A 13,929-nucleotide genomic window follows, 5' to 3' on the forward strand; every position below is an offset into this window, starting at 1 on the left:
TTTCAGTTCCAGGGAAGAATTATCACATGGAGGTGGTGATTGGCCTGTCAGCAGTGAGTGGGGTTCTTGGGCTTGTTTTCATCATTACCACATCCTATAACATGTGGAAAAGGACCAGAGCATGAGGAACTTTGACATTTATCTAAAAAAAATATTGAGAAAAGGAAGTAAGAACAAAAAAGGAGAAAATTTAATTTTGCATTTTCTACTCATTGTACAAGAGTGTGCTTACTGTAGGCGAAGGATAAGACATTCTTTATTTATGAGTTTATAAATGATGGAGAATTCAGCCACTCAGGGCCTTTTTATAACCAAACATGTATCAAACAGTAAGATACATTTGTTCATGTAAAACAATCTGGCAAACTCAAACCAGTTGATAATTGTTCATTCATATTTGCTGTAGCTCATGCCGATTTTGTTTTAGAACAACACCTACAAATAATTATCCATGTATTCTACACTGCAAATACATGCAACTAACTGAGAGGGGGAAAAACACATTGTGATTTACTTGGTTCACATTGAGGTTTTTAGCTGAGCATTGTTTAAGTGTCAAGCAGCTTCCATTACTCAGGATGAAAAATGACATTGAGCAGTGATACTCAACTTAAGGTCCATGGGCCAAATCTGGCCCCCGATAGGGTGCCAGGTGGCCCCTCAATCATTTTCTAATTCACTGTGAAATGAAAGTGATTCACACAGGGAATGTTTTTTGAACTTTTAATATACGGTAAGCTGCTACTACACAGCCGCGTGGCAGCCACCCTGACAACTGCCAGTCCACAAGAGCGTTCCCTAAAAAAAGCAAAGTGTTTTTTGGAGCGCTGCCACTACAGTCTACACTGTAAACCCCAATTTGTTCACTCAAATCAAAATGTATTGGAATCAGCTTGCACTTTTTTAATAACATTTTTGTTTTTGTTGTTGTTTGAGCATTTAATTCTATGTCATATTAACATAAAATTAAAATTAATTATGTTGAATTATGTTGTGTACAAACAGCATTATATATTGTAATCTTAAAGTCATTGTTCAGCTAAATCACAATTTGTGCACTCAGCTCAAAAATTTATTGGAAACAGCAAGTTCTGAGTACACCTGATACACATGACTCTTGTCTGGTTGCATACTTCTCTTGGTTTATTTTCAATCAAATGATAAAATAATTTGTGTTTTAATAACAGAATTCTATGTCATATTATGTGAGAATATCTAGTATACATAACACAGACTTATTGAGTTGTTAAATGAGAGCTAAATGAGCTTTACAAATTTTAGTCAAATGGACTCAAAATTAAAAAAATGTTGACTTGACATAAAAAAATATATATGTCAAGCTCACAAGGGTTAGGTTTTTGTGTCAAGTGACCATAAAGTTATTTATGTCATTTTGACAGCCCGGGACATTTTTGTGGAGTTTACCTTAAAAATAAAATAAATAAATACAACATAGTGAAAGGACCATGCTGCGTATGTTTGCTTTAAATAATTTTAGTATGTTTTACCTCAATGTATAAATACTCTATTGCATTGTCACCAATATATTCAAAGTTTGAAAAGTAAATAGAAATTTTCCAACCAAGTGCTGCCTGTTAATGTATTAGTACTGACACATTACTTTGCATTGCATCATTTTGCATCATTAGATTTTGATGTGGCTGGATGAGGTGAAGCTGATTATTACAAAACATTTTATTTGTCATTCATATTTTGTTCAGTTGTAGTGCATCCATGACAATGCATCATATTGTATATGCTTATCATGTGTTTTGTGAAAATGCACTACTACTACTAATAATAGGCTACTAATAGCTTATTTAAGTAGCACTTTTAAAAACATTAAAATAAAAAAGTTCTTCAAAGGTATAAAATAAGAGAACACAAATGTTGTAGGCCTGTATGTTAAGTACAGAAAATCAGTGGGCCGACAGAAATAAAAGAATGATTAAAATGGTGAACAGAAGTGAAATGAGGAAAGTAAAAGGTGGAATTATAGCCATTAGGTACTGTTGGTGATAGTCTGCCAAGTAACTCCAACTGTCAGATAAATGGTGTGGTGGGGATTTCAAACTAAAATAGTTGAAGTATAATGTAATGCATCTTAAAGTTTTACTCAAGTACACTACTTAAGTAACCTAAAAGTATGAAGTATACCACTACTTTGACTTAAGGGACTGTTCTTTATTCATGAGGGGGGAGGCATGTCAAATAATTTTTTAAAGGGATAGTGCACCCAAAAATGAAAATTCAGCCATTATCTACTCACCCATATGCCAAGAGAGGCTCAGGTGAAGTTTTAGAGTCCTCACATCCCTTGCAGAGATCCAAGGGGAGAGGGGTAGCAACACAACTCCACCTAATGGAGGCTTAAGGCGCCCCAGATTCAAAAGTCCAAAAACACATAATTGAAACCACAAAATATCTCCATACTGCTCGTCCGTAGTGATCCTAGTGTCCTGAAACCCCGACATAAAAAGTTGTTTGGAAAAACGTCATTTGAACTCTGTTTTTAATCTCAGTGTAGCCTGTAGCTCTAACTGCCTCTCTGTGCACCGCCTTCACGTGTGCACGCTTGCGTGCGAGACCAGCGAAAGCACGTGAACACATGAACATGTCTCACGGTCTCACCATGATATGGGTGAGTAGATAATGGCTAAATTTTCATTTTTGGATGCACTATCCCTTTAAGCACTCGGGAAGAACGTGTTTTTCATTGTGGCTTAGGGGATGGGTTTTATATATATATATATATATATATATATATATATATATATATATGTATTACACACACACACACACGTGTCAAAATTACAGCATTTATCATAACAGACACTTAAAAACAGAAATTTTATTGGATTTTCAAATTTCCAATGCTTGGAAACAACATGTACGACAAACCCTTCCATCAGAAAAAAAAAAAAAAAAAAAAACATAAACAAATCTCATCTTAAAATAGTGCTATTTTATCAAAATCACTTTATTCTTTATCACATTTGAAATTTGGCCAAAAATAAACCATTAGCAAGAACTAACCAGCATGCACGAAAAGGAAAGAAAAAACACTGCAGGATCTTGTCAACTTAGGATGTTGTCTTAAACTTTAACTTTTCAACTTTTACACATCAAAAGGTATTGAATAACTAAGAAAGGGGGGGGGGGGGTATATTTTCCACCACTCACTCAGGGAGGCTCAAGGAAAAATATTTGTAGCTTCAGGCAGGGTAATGAATATAAAGAAAAAGAAAAACAACCCAGCTACCCCCCCTCCTCTAACATGTAAAGAACAGTCCCTGAGTAAAGAGCTGACGATGTCTTCCATTTTATCACAGGACAGTCACTCTGACTCTGAGAAGACAAACAGCGCCCTCCTGTGATTCCACGGGTGTAGTACTGTTTAACAAAAACAAAGCAGCTCAGTCAGTACGGAAGGAAATGTTCCTCATGCTAGATGCTTTTAAACTGGACAAGTTAAACCGGCGCCAGAACGGTACAGATACAATAATATCATTGGTTGCAGACTTTTAACGTTTGTACCGAACTCTATGTTTTTCTGCAACCAGCATCGGGACACTCCGCTGGCAGTTAAGAGGTGTCAAAAACGAACTCTTATTTGTATGCAGCCTGCAGGAAGGATACTGTACACTGCAGCGAGGTAGAATGTAACTACCAACAACCGCTAATAACCAGCAGCTTTCCGATTTATTAAAATGGAAACATTTGTATCCTCGTGAGCGTAGTTTTGCAGTTTGGCGCAGTCTGTCTGGATATCGCGGGTGCTAACAAAATGGAGGGTAATAAGTACTTGTTAAGTTGGCTGGTGTAACGTTATATGGAGCCGTGCTTTTAGACTGCGTGTTGGGGATATTATTGTTGGACGGGGAGAAAGAGTAACATAAATATGTCAGGAATACAGCAAACACATTCAGTTAAGACGGCTTTTACCGGAAGTGGAACGTTGTTACCAAACTATAACGTGGGTGATTGACTGCACAACAACAACAGAATGTGTTGTGACACGCCTTTACCGACAGCCACTTATAAAATAGAGTATTAAAAGAGGAGCAGGTAGCACAAAATGACAGACTCCGGGGATAGAGCAGATGTTCCCGGCTCCTCCGGCCTCAGCAGCGGGACCGGGCTAGGCTTCAGCGTGGGCAGAGGACTCCCAGGCCGGGTCAGGACTCTGTCCTCTCCCACCCCACCTGGAAGACTGACGTCTCTCAGAACCAGGGACCTGACACTGGGGGGAGTGCTAAAAAAACCAAAGGTAATGAATGACACACCAAAGAAACATGGATATGATCTTTGCTTTATGATACTAAATCATCAGTAGACAACAAAACCATTAACTTTAAGTAATAAACTACTGTAAGAAACAGCCATCAGAGCAATGTTAACATTTCTTCTCAAAACATTATGAGTTATGTAATTAATGTTATCTGACAAAAAAACACATTGGAATTATTAATTAGTGAAGTTACAATTATCTCATTTGACCGATACCAATATCGATACATATTTTCTCCTATCTAATTTTATTGATCATCAGGTCTCTTCGGAATTAAGATCAGATTATGCATGCATGTTCTTGTCATGATGGCCCACCAGCAGATGGAGACAGGAAATAGTATGCTTTTCAATGTATTTAATACTCATTCACTGTGCAAAATAAGAAAAGCATGTTGGCTGATTCTAATAGCTCATTTTAAAACTGATATTGGTGGATACGGATGACGTACCGATATTATCAGCATGTTGGCTCATTTTGAATGCTCATTTTTTAAAGCCAGTATCTGCGGATACTGATGGTGTGCCAATATCATTTTGCATCCCAAATACTTTTCTTAAATACAGATTGCAGCTTTTATCCCAAGCACAATCAACATTAGTACAATTTTATGCTTGTACAATCCTTTACTTAACAGTACGGAAAACTAAAAGACACCAGAATCAAACATGATAATATTTATATGATGAAACCAACCTGCGTCATTTTGACCCCAATATAAAATAACTGAAATCCAGACTTCTTTTTTTCTCAATGCAACAGTGGCTAGTTAGAGACCTTAATCTCAGTATAACCCCCTGTCAAAATAAAGGTGGAATAAATGCAGACCTAATTCAAATTTACATTTTTCAATTTGTACATAATGTAAAATGAGCTGGGTTTACTATGAACTATGAACACCACACACTACAGGCAGTTATAACAGATAAAACCAGAACAGGTACTGGATTATGATGATTTGATGATTTGTGTTTTTGTAGCACTTGATGTTATTTATTTATTAAACTTTTTGTTTGTTTGTTTTTTGTTTTGATATTGTTACATTTGGTATATAATGTTGATATCTTTACTTACTATGTTATGTTGTAGTTATGTGGCTGCAGTATGGGTGAAGAGCCAAAAACAAAAGTCCCACTTTGTGGGACAATAAAGTTAATTTTGATCTTGATCTTGATCTTAATAACACACAATTTAGCCCATGCTATGTTCAGGGCATATTGGCATGGGATAGTAGGAGCAAACATTTGCGACCTTCCTGTCTGTGTTTGGGAACAAAGGCAGCACCTTTTTCCAGCTGAGCACCGGACATCCACAGCAGCAGGTGGAGTTTTCCTTGAATTGATCAATTGAATTTGATAGTCATAAAACATTTTATTATGTAATGATGTGATGTATTTCTGACTTTGAACATCTTTTTATCTTAAATACTGCTCTTCAGAGCTGTATGTAGTGTTGTCAACAGGGCACTTGAGGAAATCTGTGTCAGCTGCATCTATGTCTGTCTCCCTCTGAATGTGTGGCTTGAACTGACTGATGAGTGCAACTACCTCTAGTGTGTGGTACTTTAAATAAGGGGTCATGGCAAACATGGACACAAGAAATAGTTCCATGTTTTTAAAACCGCATGGGCGGAATTGAGTGCTTTTGACAGGGGTCCCCCAGGACCCCAGTACATATAGAATTTATAGCATCTAGAATATACCATGTTGCACCTTTGTCATAAATCCCAATAGAGAAGTACTCAGTATTATCAAAGTCTTATATTTCTCTCTGTTCTCCTTTTCACGTGAAGAAAACCTTTGAGCCAAATGTGCATGCCGTGAGGAAAAGCAGAGATGAGTAAGTGGCGATCAATCAGATAATTCAAGTCTCCTGATATAATGAACGTTTTTAGAATTTATTTGTGCTGTTAGTATGTAGTGTATAGCCTAATGATAATAAATATCATGTCTGATATTTCCCCAGGTTAAAGGAGGAGATCCATGTGGCTCCAAAAAAGGAGAGAAGAGAGAGGGACGAGAGGAGAAGAGAGAACAGAGGGAGGAGGAGAGAGAGGCCTCAGACCATTCAGTCTCACTCCATCTTTGAACAGGGTCCCGCCGACACCGTACGCAAAACAGGTGCACAACTTCTTATGCTCCTTTCTTATTTTATGTATCCTTTCTTTTCACCAGTATGCACAGCAGAGGTTTGTTACAGATGCAGTACAGGTGCGCTTCTACCCTCAGAGTCAGCCTGTCTCTCTGTTCAGGCTGGCGCAGTGCCACAGACCTGCACGACTCCGCCACCTCTCCTGTGTGTAAACTGGTGAAGAAAGAGAGGAAAGACTCAGAGGAGGATGAAGATGAGATTCTCAGTAAACTACAGAGGGATGATGTAAGTACTTTGTGCTCCAGTTTCTCAAGTCTGTCTTAACAGACAGACAGTCAGGTGCCCATATGAACATTTCACTTGCAGCAGTTGTTCATCCTTAAGACACACATATTGAATTTGGTACTAAAAATCAATCAATAAATCAGTCCATTTATCTGTTACATGTGATAAGGGTTTAGCTGGTGTAAAAAAAAAAATTAAAACCAGGTTATAATTAAGCCAGTATACTGAATTTTACTATGGGGGGCTGCACTTGACTCAGCAGAAACTTATGACATGGTGTCCTAACAGCAAATGAGCATCCAACTGCCGCCACCACTGCCTGTCACATCACCTAACATAGCAGCTCTCCGTCCACGTTAAGTCCATTAAATATGCACTTCTGTCGTGTAATGTAAACAAACCACGAACCTACCAGCAGTGTGCTTCAGATCAGACTGGAGATAGGTGAGTAGCCTACTTGCTGTCTTCCTATGTTTGTACATTTTAAACAGAAAATACATGTTTTATGTAATGATATTTACTGGAAATGACCTTCAACATAGCCAACAGCAAGCAGGTTGTTATTAGTGATGGTCATTTACCAGACACTTTAAGCTCTCTGGTGATCTCCCACCAGCCAGCTGCTTCCTTAGGTTTTTGTGGTGAAATAATAAGGTATCATATAGATAACTCTTTATTTCAACTTCACGAATCAGCTGTTCCTTGTCCATTGCAGCACTTTTAAAGCAAGCAAAAGGAATAAATATAAACAGTTTGCACTAAACCAAATTGGTTAAACTTGTACACTGGATTGGCAAAACTGTAAATGGTCTTGTAGTAGTGGTCTTGGATGGCATGGACAAGAGGAACAATTACAGCAATCAAAAACTGCTCCAATATTCATCAGTGGTCATAACTAATGCTATATGTTGCACCCACAGTTCATAGATGATCCAGGCCTGAGGAATGATGCCAAGCTGAAACCCATCCAGCTACCCCTGTGTCAGTCCAGTAGCTTCAGTAAGAGTCAAACACGGATGACCACCACAGCATGTGAGAAAACTCCCTCTGACTTCTCCTGTACTACTGTAACTGTCCCACCACTAACAGTGTCACATTATATGTTAACAAGGAGCTCTGTTCAGTCAGGACACTCAAGTGAAGTGATTTATTGTAGCAATATGCTTTTTTTTATTTATTTATTTATTTTTTGACAGTGTGTCTCTACTCATAGATACAGTCTGTGTATCCAGTCGCCCTTACCGTGAGGGCGGAGTCTGCAAGGAGGAAAAGTCCTTTCCCCCAGCCTGTAAATGCTGGGAAAGCACAGTTTTTCAACTCACATAAGAAACACTGTTACTGTAAAACTTAAATTAAAAGCCTGGTCCCAATTAAACACCCAGTCTATTTTACTAGCCCAGTGTGGCTACACATTTTGACAAATAAATCCCTGTCTCAATTAGATGCCTGGTCTGGTTGCCAAGCAGTTCATTTTTATAGAAGTTCTTTGGATGTATAAACCAGATTGTTGACTACCCACTTGAGCTCATGTTAGTTAGCTGTTAAGATTGTGCATATAAATATATATGTCTAAACTTTTGCCAATATGGAGATGCTAAACATTGTTAGCTCGGATCATTCCATCTTACTGAAATTACGAGCACCCGAGAAGACTAATTCATTCAGAATTAGTGGCATGAAAAAAAAAAAAACAAGTGGTGACTCCCTTCCTCTGACATTGTCATAATATCAAAATGTGTCCTTTCCTCGATCACCCGGTAAGTTATATATATTCGTTGGTCTGTAAGAGTTCACCGATCAAAAGAATAAAAAAGTGTTTTTATAAAAATTAATCCAAGTTATGAATATTGTTTTAACAGGATAAAGTAATGTTAAATCAGTTTACCGGGTGCCATTATCCTCAGGTGCCGTAAAACAAGTGTCAGAACATAACACATAATTGATATGTTATTTTAAGCCTAATTTTTATACAAGTAATATTCATGCTGGTTCAAAAAAAACAATTTAAATGTGTTTCCCATCTTTGCTGAGCAACACTTTGGTTTAAAATGAATAAAAGACCTGTCTTAAATATAAGAGTGTTGAGTTTGGTGATTTGAGCACATAATTGTATGGGCTACAAATTGAAATTTTACAGTACATTTTTAAGAGATAGGATTAATTAAACTTGTCGTAATATCAGTGCTCTTTAGCCATTAACTCTATGATGTAATAGACCAGCATGTTTTAGTGAATTCCATGCACGTTTCTGGACAATATGGCAGCACTAACATTTCTCAATGCCATTAGCCTATGCTGTGATGTTATCATGCAGTGAGTTTCAGCCTCAATAGCTATAGGTCCTTGGAGACGCACAGGTTTTTTTTTACCAGTGGCCAAACAATCAAACACTGTTTGGATAAAACTTACTTTTTGTTTGACGAGAAACATCCTCGAAATCACCAGTCAGCATATATTTATGCTGGGTGAATTAAGAGGGGTTTTTTTTTTTGGCCTAACTAGAGGTGGTGATCAATGGAACAGTGGAAAGACAACCCAAGACAGTTTTCTGTGAGTTTGATTTGATTCCGTGAGCTGAATGAAGTTTGTTTCACAATGATAAAATTACTGTGTATTTAAATTTAGTCTGGTGAGCTTGACAATAGCAATTTCAGGGCTATTCCTGGTTAAACAAAAAGGATCTTACTTTTAAAAAAAAGGTCTTCCTCTGTAGGGATCCATTCAACAATCTTGTCAGACACTTAGAATAACAATCTGAGCCTGTCGAAACAGGAAAACCGGTTCCAAATTAAGCACTGGCCCCAAACCAGCATTGTAACTGCTTTGGTGGAAAAGGGGTATCAGTGGCAAAAAAACAAGCACTGTTAGTGATCTAAACTGACAATGTGAACATGCCCTGAGTGTTTACATCGCAGCCTGGCCGCTCCTTTCAATACTGGACTTATTTTTTTTTAAAAATGCGCTTCCTATAAATCACAAAAACATTGGAAAGTAGTGTTCAGGTTAAAAATTACCCTGGATTTTAAGTGTATTTGACATGCAGAAAGCCATACAACACACAGCATGGTAGCGACTGCTTTGTTTTTCCCCTCTGAGTAAAAGGATTTGACATTTCTGAAAGCAGGCAGCAGTGTAGCAGCATGGATGCAGAACTCAGTGTTGTTGCATGCAGACTGAATGAGCACCAAATGTTTACATGGACATTAAATTACAATGTGACTCCAAGGCTCCATGTCAGTGCATGATCAATGAGTGTTTGTGGTTGTCATGTTGGCAGCTCCAGAGACCCCTCCTCTGTTCAGACCTCCATCCTGCAGAGCTCAGAGCAGAGCAGGCCACGGCAGAACAGAGCTGCCCAAACCAGAGCAGCCATCTATGGTGGAGCTGCTGCAGGATCTCAGCCTGTCTGGCAGAGAGGAGCTCTTTTTCATGCAGTTACCTGACAGCATGCCGGGCACAGTGTCTAGACAGAAGGCTGACACCCCTCTAGGATCTACAGCAGAGAAACCTGCCAAGAAGGAAGGCAAGCCTGAAGACAAGAGGCCTTCACATCTAGAAGCACAAGTGAGTTAACAGGGTGAACACTGACACTGTGATGCTGTCATGGCAACATGCAACATATTGGAAGATGCTTCAGAGCACAATATGTGGCGTGATCTGTATATAACATACATGGAATCACGTGTTTTTATTGTGCACATAAATAAGCACATAAGATGGTGCATTCAATGGCTCCCCTCTTTTCTTCTTTGTGTTGTTACTGAGTCTGTTGGAAAGCCTTTTCCACTGTGATTTGTGAAGTCCTGAATTATGCAGGTTTTAAGGTTTTAAGAGATTTGTGTCTGAGTTTTCTGCTTAATGCTAAGGAGGATGGGATTTTGTTTGTGGTACTTCCCAGCTCTACTCCCTTCACTACACATCTGCTCTCACTAAAGCCCAGTTTCCACCAAACACTTTCGGTATAGTACCTTTGGAACAAAGGTAACCCTTCAGACATGGTACCTAGACCCTAGGTCTGTTAAGCACTTCCACCGCAAACAGTACTCTTAAATGTGGGCAGGGTTGTTGCCACTCACTGCTCCGTCCATCACTTGATGTATTTCCTCTTCACCGGTGACACCGAGGAGAGTCTGAACTTCATTTACCGTTCACAGAACAGGCTGCAGTGAGAGTCTCTCTTAATGGGATATTCAAAAATAGCAGGTTGTGTGAAACATATCAGCTGTTGGCCAGTGTCAGACAGTTATTAACAGGTTGTTTATCTGCACCTGTCGTCAGCAGGCTGTGGTGAAGGAGGGCTGTCCTGTGCTGTCACAGCTCCCAGAAGGATTTTTGGGTAAACTGCAGATCAGAAAGTCAGGAAAGGTGGAGCTGAAGCTGGGTAACATCGCCATGGACGTCTCTGAGGGAGCTGCATTCTCCTTCCTGCAGGTACTGTGACTGGACTGTGTGTGTCGGTGTGTGTGCCAGTGACATATTATACATGCATTATAAGAGGTACAGGGAACTGTTACTATGAGAAGATGTGTCAGTCTCTGGGTGTTCTTTAAATGTATTTCTTTTAGCATCCATGACTTTGCTCAAACATGTCAACTTTGCCTGTGCAAAATAGTAAACGTTAGGCATTCACACATAAAGCAGGAGTGTGGAGATTTTATAAAAAGACTTTATTAGTGACATGGCTTGTTCATGAAACAGCTTTTGTAAATGAAGAGTTTTGACCTTGGCACATTTCATCAGGGTCCAGACATAGACTGGGTTCAGATGAAGAGACAGTACCTGAGCCTGTTTTTTTATGCTCTTATTCAGGGGTGTGTCCTTATTGGGTGATTAGGACAACACATGGGAGATAATGAGCATCATATAGAGATTACTTTCACAAAAATTCGCAAAAAAGGTAATTGAAACAAATCAAACACCTTTTTTCTGTGTTAGATAAATAGGAAAAATCTATTCTGAAACCAATTCCTTTATTTAGCATCAAGTTGATGCAACAGTGCATCAACTTGATGCACTGTTGCATCAAGTTGAAAATCAATAGATGGTTTTAAAGCACTTTAAACCAATGGGGCACAACTGGGTATGGACAGTAGAGACATGTCTATACAGAATCTTCCCTGGTGAATTTTGAGCAGATTATTAAAATATAACCATTAATATCTGCCATTGTCTACTCAATGGCACACAAAAGGTTAACAGACAACGTTTTCTACAAGTCCCACCTCTCTAACCCAACATGCCTAATGGGATTGGCTTTGCTGTTTCTTGCTAATGTGAGAGAGGCTGTAGCTGCACCTGTATTGGGCTTTTTTTAATTCCTCTTCAAAACTGAACATTTAACTATTGCAATACCAGATGAGCTCTGCCAATAATCATAGAACTGGGCAATATATAACTAATATATCTATCATAATATAAGAATAGATATAATGTTTACATTTGAAAGGCTGCATTTCAGTAAAGTGATGTAATTTTCTGAACTGACCTGACTGTTCTAGTTTCTATTATTTGCCTTTACCCACTTAGTCATTATATTCAGTTCAGTTCAGTTTTCTTTATAAAGCTTAATATCGTAATTTGCCTCAGAGGGCTTTTCAGACATCCCTCTGTCTTTTGACACTCACAGCAGATAAGGAAAAATTCCCCCTAAAAAACTTAAACAGGGAAAATCTAAAAAATCTCACAGTGTAAATTTTTTGTGAAAGCACCAATATTGAGACCTGCAATATCATCGTTATATCAATATTGACATACTTGGTCAAAAATATTGTGTTATTTGATTTTCTCCATATCACGCAGCCCTTATGTTAAGTCAAGATTCAATTCAATTTAATTTTATTAGATGTGACCAGAAAAACAGAGCCTCTCTGTCTGTATTCATAAAGAAGCCATTTCTTCTTTTTCCTTCTGCAGCAACTGGTGTCTGTGCATCTGTCTGATGGTCGAACTGGAGACATGATGGTGTTGGGAAACGTCCATCACAAACTGGTCTTATCTCCTGACTTCCAGGCTTTACTGAGAGAGGCTTCAACACAGCAGCAACAGGAACCCTGATTATCTGTCATATATTACACAGACACCCAACAGAGCTGAGACCACACAGCACAGATTCTATGACACATGAAAAGATAAGTTTGAATTGTGTGGGATTCCTGACCTGTTACCACACCAACAGATCACTGTGGAGGAAAGGTCTATTGTCCATACCTCTGCTTTGAGGTTTTTAAGGCAGCTATGTACCGTAGAGTTATCCCGTTTGTGCTATGATTTTGTTTTTGTTTTGTTTTTTTTTAACATCCTGTGATAGCAAAACAATCTGCCAGAATCTGAATGATTGTTTTTCTCTGATGTGAAGACACTGCCAGGGGGACATGTTTTTCAAAAAGATACAGATAATCATGAGATAAATACATGGTATCAGATTCAACCTACTGACCCATGAGGACTGTTGTGGATGTTACCTGAGCGCAGGCCATTCGTTTACACTCAATCAGTTCTATAAACACCAGCAGAGCAGGCAACATGATTGCCAGCTTGAGACTGACTGAAGACCAGCAAACGTTGTTCCCAGCTACAGGCTGAGTTAGTCAATGCCCAAAGGAAGATCACCGAGGATGCCCATCATCAGAGGCTATCTTTAAACAGAGACAGATGATGTTATCATTTGGCTGAAGTTCCTGACTTTGGTCCATCAGAACCACTGAGTGAATGTCACTTCAATTCAGGGCTTTACAGCATACAACATCCCTCTGTCCTTAGGACCCTCGCAGTGGATAAGGAAAAACTCCCCCCAAAAAACCTTTATAATTACCTTACAGGTGCTTTGATAAAGTGATCTTTCATGTGTGCACTGAGCTCCTTTATTAACTCCTATAGATCTGTCTCTGAAAAATGGGAAAATGGTGCAAAGCAAATTCCTCAACTGCTCAACCAGTTACTGCATTGATGCACAGTCACTGCACTGATGTACAGTTACTGCAGTTATGTACAGTCACTGCACTGATGTACAGCTGCAATTTGTAACTTATGTTGTATTAAGCAAAATCATATATAATAGTTTTTCCAGTTTTATTATTGGATGTTTGTGTTGTGTTTTTGAACCAGCATGTTTGTTTGTTTGTTTTTGTTAGATTTTTTGTATTTTTGTTTTTTGCTACCTCAGTATCATTTACTGTTTCACTTCTCCTCATCAGACCCCTCGTCAGCTTCATAGAGCAACTTAACAGCAGCTGTAAATCCAGGTGTTGCTCACCTCCAGTGAA

The 13,929-nt window shown here is 38.6% G+C and overlaps 2 protein-coding genes across 3 annotated transcripts in view; both read left to right on the top strand.

Moving 5' to 3' along the window:
- LOC117246999 (ectonucleotide pyrophosphatase/phosphodiesterase family member 7-like) overlaps positions 1-1,516 on the top strand; it is a 28,156-nt gene extending 26,640 nt beyond the window's left edge. The window contains exon 5 of the mRNA XM_033611068.2: positions 7-1,516. Coding sequence (XP_033466959.2) covers positions 7-125 — 119 coding nt within the window. The 3' untranslated portion in view covers positions 126-1,516. The remainder of the gene's footprint in view (positions 1-6) is intronic.
- A 1,911-nt stretch (positions 1,517-3,427) lies between these two features.
- On the top strand, positions 3,428-13,463 carry LOC117247282 (DNA-directed RNA polymerase III subunit RPC4). 2 transcript variants are annotated; one of them, XM_033611697.2, is made up of 8 exons: positions 3,428-4,270; positions 6,084-6,130; positions 6,257-6,411; positions 6,543-6,667; positions 7,588-7,699; positions 9,945-10,231; positions 10,949-11,098; positions 12,581-13,463. In XM_033611697.2, the coding sequence occupies exons 1-8, from the start codon at positions 4,079-4,081 to the stop codon at positions 12,719-12,721; spliced, it is 1,209 nt and encodes a 402-aa protein (XP_033467588.1). In that variant the 5' UTR covers positions 3,428-4,078; the 3' UTR covers positions 12,722-13,463. The 2 variants fall into 2 exon arrangements, with proteins under 2 accessions (XP_033467588.1, XP_033467587.1); XM_033611696.2 differs by having other exon boundaries at positions 10,946-11,098; positions 12,581-13,458.
- The last annotated feature ends 466 nt before the right edge of the window (positions 13,464-13,929 follow it).

Source organism: Epinephelus lanceolatus, chromosome 21 (assembly GCF_041903045.1).
Source record: "Epinephelus lanceolatus isolate andai-2023 chromosome 21, ASM4190304v1, whole genome shotgun sequence".
NCBI classification, from domain to species: Eukaryota; Metazoa; Chordata; class Actinopteri; order Perciformes; family Serranidae; genus Epinephelus; species Epinephelus lanceolatus.

What these genes read in the sequence shown, in the direction of transcription:
- LOC117247282 (XM_033611696.2), top strand. Translation starts at nt 4,079, where the DNA reads ATGACAGACTCCGGGGATAGAGCAGATGTTCCCGGCTCCTCCGGCCTC. An exon ending in GAGTGCTAAAAAAACCAAAG is followed by an intron (nt 4,271 to 6,083) that starts GTAATGAATGAC and finishes TTTCACGTGAAG; the next exon opens with AAAACCTTTGAGCCAAATGT. An exon ending in CGACACCGTACGCAAAACAG is followed by an intron (nt 6,412 to 6,542) that starts GTGCACAACTTC and finishes CTCTCTGTTCAG; the next exon opens with GCTGGCGCAGTGCCACAGAC.